The sequence below is a fragment of the Alexandromys fortis genome, unplaced genomic scaffold (genome assembly GCF_014885135.2).
Source record: "Alexandromys fortis isolate MF-2015 unplaced genomic scaffold, M_Fortis_MF-2015_v1.1 scaffold_596, whole genome shotgun sequence".
NCBI lineage: Eukaryota > Metazoa > Chordata > Mammalia > Rodentia > Cricetidae > Alexandromys > Alexandromys fortis.
In genome coordinates, this window is record NW_026068460.1 from 30,633 (window position 1) to 39,130 (window position 8,498).

Below are 8,498 nucleotides of genomic sequence, written 5' to 3' on the forward strand. Positions count from 1 at the left end.
AAATATGTATATATATACATATATGTGTATGTTTGTTTTAATATAAAAAATTAAATATTGGCTGAAAATTTGATTCTGAAGACATGATGTCTCATACATCACAGAGTTGATTGTTTAATTTTATTATCATCAGTCCTGAGACTGTCACCTTACATAAATATATGGTATACAAAGGGAAGAAGTATATTTAAGACCATTTCAGGAAAAAAAAATATTAGAAATTCTAACCTAAACTAGAACTAAAATTAATTTAATGATTTTCTTATTTTATTGATTTCTATTGAGTTCTACATTTTTCTCTACTCTCTTCTCTGCCTCTCCCCTCCCCTTCAACCCTTTCCCAAGTTCCCCATGCACTCTCGAGCATTTCTACTTTTTAAGCACTTCGTGTTGACTTGTAGCTACTTATTTTGGATGAGAGAGGGGCAAACTTTCACCCATAAATTGAAACTTATGTGGTTATAGTGAACACTCCTCTCAATTTGGCCTGAGATTTTATTTGCGAGAATTGTCAGCGTTAGTTTTTATGTCAATCATGAATACATATATACATGATAGATGGATTTATTTTTCCATGTCTGTTGCATCTGTTGTTTGTCATGCAGGTTAATTTTAAAGTTTATCAGTTTATTTTCTCTATAGTGTCTTCAGTATCTGAGATGAGAGAAAGGAAACAGATATTTTGATTGAGGGATCCATTGTGGGGTTAGCGAGAAAACTGGCAGTAGAGAAATTCCCAGGAATTTATAAGGTTGACCCCAGCTAAAACCCTAAGCAATAGAGGAGAGGTTGCCTGAACTGGCCTTGCTCTGTAGTCAGACTAATCAATATATTTCTTCCTCCTCCTCCTCCTCCTCCTCCTCCTCCTCCTCCTCCTCCTCCTCTTCTTCTTCTTCTATAAAATATTTATTTATTTCTGACATAATTGTACTGTTTTTGTTTTTTTCACTCAAAATTTATACTTCCTCCCCTCTTCCCATTCTCTCCATCTCCCCCACTCACTCTCCTCCCTCCCCCTCCTGGTTCTTTGAGAAAATCAACAAGATTGGCAAGCCCCTATACAACCTAATCAAAAGGCAGAGAGAGAATGTACAAATTAACAAGATCAGAAATGAAAAAGGGGACATAACAACAAAGACTGAGGAAATTCAGAGAATCATTGAGTCTCACTACAAAGGAACATATGCCAGAAAGTTAGAAAATGTAAAAGAAATGGACTTGTTTTTAGATAAATACCATATACCAAAATTAAATCAAGACCAAGTGAACAATTTAAATAGACCTATAAGTTGTGAGGAAATAGTAAACTGTCACAAAAAAAACTCCCCCCCCCAAAAAAAGCCCAGGACCAGATGGTTTCAATGCAGAATTCTACCAGAACTTCCAAGAAGAGCTGATACCTATACTCCTTATACTTCACATAATAGAAACAGGAGAGTCATTGCCAAACTCTTTTCATGAAGCTACAGTTACCCTGATACCAAAACCACACAAAGACTCAAACAAGATAGAGAATTACTGATAGATCTCACTCATGAACATTGGTGCAAAAATTCTCAATAAAATACTGGCAAACCAAATCCAAGAACAAATCAATACCTTAAATAGTACCATAGAATCTTCATTCAGTAATTGGTGGAAACAGAGGCAGAGACCTGCATCTGAGCACTGGACTGAGCTCCCAAAGTCCTGTTGAAAATGGGAGGAGTGAGAATATGAGCAAAGAGGTCAAGACCATGATGGGGACACCCACTGAAACAGTTTAGCTGAACTAATGGAAGTTCACCAACTCCAGATGGATGGGGAAGGAAATAGCAAAAGTTCAACTAGTACCTCTGAATGTGGGTGAGAGTTGTATGGCTGTGGCAGGCTGTGGGGCCACTGGCAGTGTCACCAGAATTTACTTCTATGGCTTGTACTGTTTTTGTTTGGAACCTATTACTGTTAAATGGATACCCTACTTAGTCTAGATATGGTAGGAAGGAACTTGGATCTTACCCAAATCAATGTGCCTTATCATTTATGAGGATGGGTGGTGGGTGGGGGTGTTAGGTGGAGGGAGGGGGAGGAGAGGATGGAGTGGGAACTGGAACTGGTATGTAAAATGAAAAAAAAAGTTTATTACCACCCCTGACTTCAAACTCTATTACAGAATGAAAACAGCTTAGTATTGGCAGAAAAACAGAAAAGTCGGCAAATGGAACTGAATAGAAGATCCTGATATTAACCAAAAAATCCTATGAATACCTGATTTTCAACAAAGGAGCTAGAAGTATACAATGGAAGAAAGAAAGCATATTCAGCAAATGGTGCTGGCATAACTGGATGTCAACCTGTAGAACGAATGAAAATAGATCCATATCTATCACCATGCACAAAACTCAAGTCCAATTGGATTAAAGACCTCAATATAATTCTGACCACATTTAACCTGATAGAAGAAAAGTGAGACGTAGACTGCATCATATGGGCACAGGGACCACTTCCTACATATAACCCCAGTAGCACAGAAATTAAGAGCAACAATGAATAAATGATACCTCCTGAAACTAAAAAGCTTCTGTAAAGCAAAGGACACTGTCATTAAAACAAAAAGGCACCCTACTGAATGGGAGAAGATCTTTACCAACCCCACAACAGACAAAGGTCTTATCTTCAAAATATATAAAGAATTCAAAACACTAAACATTAAAACTCTAATTAAGCCAATTTAAAAAATGGGCTACTGAATTGAACAGAGAATTCTCAACAGAAGAAGTGCAAATGTCCAAGAGACATTTAAGGTCATGTTCAACTTCCATAGCAACCAGGGAAATGCAAATCAAAACAACTTTGAGATACCATCTTACTCCTGTCAGAATGGCTAAAATCAAAAACACCAATGATAGCCTTTGCTGGAGAGGATGTGGAGAAAGGGGAAAACTCATCCATTGCTGGTGGGAATGCAAACTTGTGCAACCACTTTGGAAATTAGTGTGGTGGTTTCTCAGGAAATTCGGGATTAACCTACCTCAGGATCCAGCAATACCACTCTTGGGAATATACCCAAGAGATTTCCAATCATACTACAAAAGCATTTGTTCAACTATGTTCATAGCAGATATATATTATCTGTAATAGCCAGAACCTGGAAACAACCTAGATTCCCCTCAATGGAAGAATGGATAAAGAAAGTGTAGAATGTATACATATTAGAGTACTACTCAGTGGTAAAAAACAATGACATCTTGAATTTTGCATGCAAATGGATGGAAATAGAAAACACTATCCTGAGTGGGATAACTGAGACCCAAAAAGATTAATATGGTATGTACTCACTCATTTGTGGACTCTAGCCATAAACCAAGGACATTAAGCTTATAGTTCACAAGCCCAGAGAAGCCAAATAAAAAGGTGAACCCAAAGTAAAACATTTATAGAGCCTCCTGGAAATTGGAAGCAAACAAGTTTGCAGGGCAAAAGTTGGGAACATGGGGGTGGGGTTAGGGGTTGGAGTAGGTTGAGGGAAAGGGGAGAGGGGGAGAGGGAAGGGAGAAGGGAAGGACTGGCAATAGCTTTGGGGAGTGGGAGGGTGGAGATGGAGGAAGGGTGGATATAGGAGCAAGGACGAAGATACCTACATTAAGGGATCCATTTTAGGGTTGGCAAGAGGCTTGGCTCTGAAGGGTATCCCAGATGTCCACGGGGATGTCCACAGCTAGGTCCTTGGACAACAGAGGAGAGGGTACCTGTACGGTCCTTGCCCCACTATCACGCTAATGATTATCTCGAATATCACCATAGAATCTTCGTCTGGCAACAGATGGAGATAGAGACAGAGACCCTCATCAGAGGAATGGACTGATCTCCCAAGGTCTAGTTGAAAGACAGAATGAGAGAGAAGATGAGCAAAGAAGTCAGGACCGCAAGCGGTTGGTCCACCATCTGAGGCAGTGTGCCTGTTCTAATGGGAGCTCACCAAATCCAGCTGGACCAGGTCTGAATGAGCATGTGATCAATCCAAACTCTCTGATTATGGCTGACAATGGGGGCTGACTGAGAAGCCATTGATAAAGGCACTTTGACTTGTTTTTTTGGCATGTTCTGGCTTTTTTGGGACACTAGTCTATGTGGATGCACAGCTCCCTAGGCCTAGATATAGGGGTGAGGGCTTTGAACTTTACACAGGGCAGGGTTGCCTGCCCTCTCTCAAGCAGGGTAGCAGAGGGAGGAGGGGGTGTGGGGGAGCTTGAGGGTATTGGGAGGTGGGAAGAAAGTGTAAATAATTGAATGAAAAAATAAAAAAAAACCACAAAGAAACAATTGGATATATTTTCAATCTAGTTTAAAAATATGTGTGTCACTCTAGAGAAATGGGATCACATAAGGTTATTACTAAATGTTTATTAATTTCTATAATTTTTGAGTATTGTTAATATAATAGATTGTTGATTTATCTTCCTCTGCCCTAATGCTCAACTGCATTGGAGTTCCTGGCTTATAGTATTGTACATATGGATATCTCCTTCCTGATAATAATTATTCATCTAGTTCTCTCTTGAAAGTATGATTTTCCATGCTCTCCTGATTGAGATGATCTTTATTTTTCTATGTACATAATATTCCTTCTGTATTCACTAAAGTTCTAATTTCATGGTCATGAACTGCCATACCTTGTGATTTTCTTGTAATGTCTTTATTTCTCCCTCAATTTAAAATATAATTTGGATGAACTTAGCTCAATTGTTCCTATAGATTTCTGAAATAGATTGTTCCTTGCTTTTCCAGTCTTTAAGGTTTTGAATGAGAGTTCAGGTGTCATTCTCATGTGTTTGTCTTTGAAGTTGACTTAGCACCTTTCCATTAGATGTTTTGATGTTTGTTCTTTATTTTTTATTTCTTTTTACAGAATAAGCACAATCTATGACATGGAGAGATAACTCTCTAGTGATCTCTATCTGGTAGCTAAATTTTTTTTCATTTTCATTTTTTTCTAAATGTGATTTTTTCTATTCTTGTTTTATTCAATATAATCTCTGTATCTTTAGTTTTTCATCTCTTCTATATCTTATGCTTCTTAGTATTGGTCTCTTCATCATATGCTAGAATTCTGTGACATTATAATCATTATATATTTTTTAACCAATGATGTTTCAAAGCTATGTTTTTTTTTCAATTTCAGTCTGCATACAGGATATACTTTCCTCCATTTTATTGAATCTTAGGGTGATTTCTTTGTTCTGTGTGAAAGGAAAAGTATAGGCTCAGGACCCGAAAGATAAGTTCTCAGCACAAAGCATATGCTTCTTTTTCCCCAGGTGGGCAGAGGGCAAGGAATAAGAGAAAAGGCAGAATATAGAGGAGGAGTGAGAATGGGATTGTAACCCTGGAAAGGGGGTAGAAGTATTTTTCCTGGATTAAAAAGGACTGCATGTAAATAAAGAGACAAATGTAGCACATAGGAAAATGGTAGTTTATGAAGGCAGAAACTTGGTGTTATGATGAGATGCTTAATTTTAATGGGTATATTAATAAAGTGAGCCAATGAGGCCTTTGATGGATTTTGGTGCTTTAAGAGTTGGACCTTGATAGCCTCTGAATGAGGGATTGGCCATATAAGCAAATAGACCTTGTGTCTTGCTTCAGGAATGTAATCTAATAGTTTTAGCAGAGGTAGAGGCAAATGGGGAGAAAGGGCAAGGCCTACCAGAGCCACATGCTTGCACTTATAGGTGTCCCTTCACTGTGTGCTGTATTTGATACACTGAAATTTTACTAACAGTTCTATTGTGATTTTCCCTTGTTTACTTATTCTGCCATGTTGCTGATTATTTTATCCATCTTGTTTATGTTTTCCTATATTTTACTAGCCTTTCTCAGTACATCCTTGGCTGAATAATTTTTTGTTTGTATCTATTGTGGTAATTCACTACATTATGAATATGTTTTTGAAATCATCACCCAATATTTTACACATTTCAGATCTCTGAGTTGAATCCTTGAGTGGATACATCCTTTGAGGTATAATTTGGTTTGACTTTTCATGATCTTATATTTGTGTATTATAATTAATATCTTTGGGTTTAAGTACCCCTTTTCATTTATTTGAGGCTAAACTATATTCAAGGTCTCACAGAACAGAATCAGTCTGCTTTAAGGTATTTGGAAATCTCCATTAATTTTATGCAGTCTGTAACAAACTTGTCCCATGCCATATCTTCAAAATAGGATAAGTTTCTTAATCGGGATGTGGACATAGTTAGAATATTTTATACATGGGATAACAATATATAGCCATTAAAATTAAGCTTTATTAATTGATATAAAATATAAAGACTTGAAGGCAGCATTTAGTGATACAATATTATATCAACATTAGAGTGCAGGAAGGTGTCTTTGTCCCCACAACTGGGAGTCAGATACAGAGTCTTGAGAAGGAGATGTGATCCCAAAAACAAAGGCAACAAATTCCACAATTTCCTTTCTTTACGTACTTAGAATCCACATATTTAAAATCTGCAAAGACCGTGTGTGTGTGTGTGTGTTTCTGTATGAGTTTGAGTGTGTTCCTGTGTGTGAATGTATGTGCATATGTATGTGTATCTATGTGTATAAGTGTACATACATGTGAATGTGGGTGTGGGTGTGTGGGCATGAGTGTGTGAGCACGGGTGTGTGGGTATGGGAGTACATATAATAGGAGAGAAAAGAGATAAAATTAGAAGATACTCTGGAAGAAAAGATTGCAGGCAAGGTAAGGAGAAATGAGGAAGGTTAAGTACATATGGTCAAAATATATGATATACTGGAAAAATCTTGCCTTTAAGAAAATTATGTACAGTGAATTTAAGTCAATAATAGATTTTAAGGGGCAACATGGTGACTCACATGTCAAAGACACTTGACAGCAAGCCTGATATCAAACCTCAATTTGAGTCCCACAACCCAAATGACAAAGACAAGATCAAGTCCAGGTTGTTCTCTAACTTCCATATCTATACCATGTCAGCTGTGCACCTAGAAATATACAGACACATACAGACACACAAATGTACACTCTCATGGTCACAGAGAAAGGTACTTGCCTAGAATACAATAAAAAGTTAAAGAAAAAAACAGATGAAACAGATGCCAGTAAGGAAGTACGAAGCTCTCTAAAATATATTAAAGCAGGGGACACTTTTCCCTACAGCTTCCAGCCCATAGAGTCTTCTGATGGACACCAGAACTCCAGAAATATAAAAAGCTAAACACCTCATACATTCAATAAACAGAGTTTGTGGTAATTTCGTTCTCCTTTGCAGTTTTGTATAAAACTTTCAGACCAAAAATCAAAAGAGACATTGAACCCATTACACTTTGCTTAGCTCTGCAAACTTTTTCATCAGAGTTTTAGGTACACTGACTCTAAGGCAGAAGGGGGAAGTTAAGGGACCAGAGTTGTGCAGGATGAAGGCAGATGGTGAGACTTTCAGAAGAGGTTTTTGTTGGAGACTGAAGCACTGTGGGAGGATAGCTATATGCCTGCTGGCAGTAATAGTCTGCCAGGTCTTCAGCCTGGACACTGTTGATGGAGAGAGCAAAATCTGTCCCAGATCCACTGCCTATGAAGCGATCAGGGACCCCACTTTCCCGAGTGGATGCATAGTAGATTAGTAGTTTAGGAGACTGCCCTGGTTTCTGCTGGTACCAGTTCAAGTAGTTCTTCTTGAAATTACTGCAGTAAAGACTCTGACTGGCCCTGCAGCTGATAGTGATCTTCTCTCCTACTGACACAGCCAAGGAAGATGGAGACTGGGTCATTGTGATATCTGCACAGGCACCTGCAATAAGGAAAACAAATGGTCATAAGTAATAAAAAAACACAGAATTTAATACAGATGAAATTTGTCATTTTATAGCCTCATTATATCATATTGCAAGAGGGTATATCTTTTACAGTAGTGTAAGAAATAGTGTCCTAGCGCATATTGTAAATTTCTTTTATACAAAGAAGTGACTCCAAAACGATTATAATACATTTAAATTTTTTTACCAGACACCAAGAGCAGCAGTGAAATGAGGATTTGGGTCTGTGACTCCATATTGTTCCCCCTGCCTGTCTGATGTATCTCAGTTCTCACCAAAAAGGCATGCTTTATACATTCTGAGCAGCTGCTCTGGGCTGGAGTTTCCCATGCAAAGCAGTAATCAAATATATAAAGAAAAGTCCGGACAGTGTGTGTGTGTGAGTTACTGGTGTCAATCATCAGACAAAAATGCAGTCATGGGTAGTGTGAGTAATCCCTGAAAGATATCAACATACTGCTCTCACAGACAGAAATCCATGAGGTGTTCTAATGTCAATGTTAGGCTAAAATATCTTACATATTTAAGTCAGTTTGCTTTTGCAGCAATGGTTGGAAGTTTATCTCATATCAAGAGTATTAAGTATATAACAAAATATATTAAAAAAATTCACCATATCAAAAGAAAGCTAGAATAAGAAAATATAAAGTAGAAAAAAGGAAGAGTGGAGA

The 8,498-nt window shown here is 37.7% G+C and overlaps 1 gene segment (V, D, J or C); it reads right to left on the minus strand.

Moving 5' to 3' along the window:
* Nucleotides 1-7,386: 7,386 nt before the first annotated feature.
* Nucleotides 7,387-8,080, minus strand: LOC126495738 (immunoglobulin kappa variable 4-1-like). The segment is given in 2 exon segments: nt 7,387-7,802; nt 8,015-8,080. Coding segments are annotated over 2 exon segments (465 nt in total).
* Between the last annotated feature and the right edge of the window lie 418 nt (nt 8,081-8,498).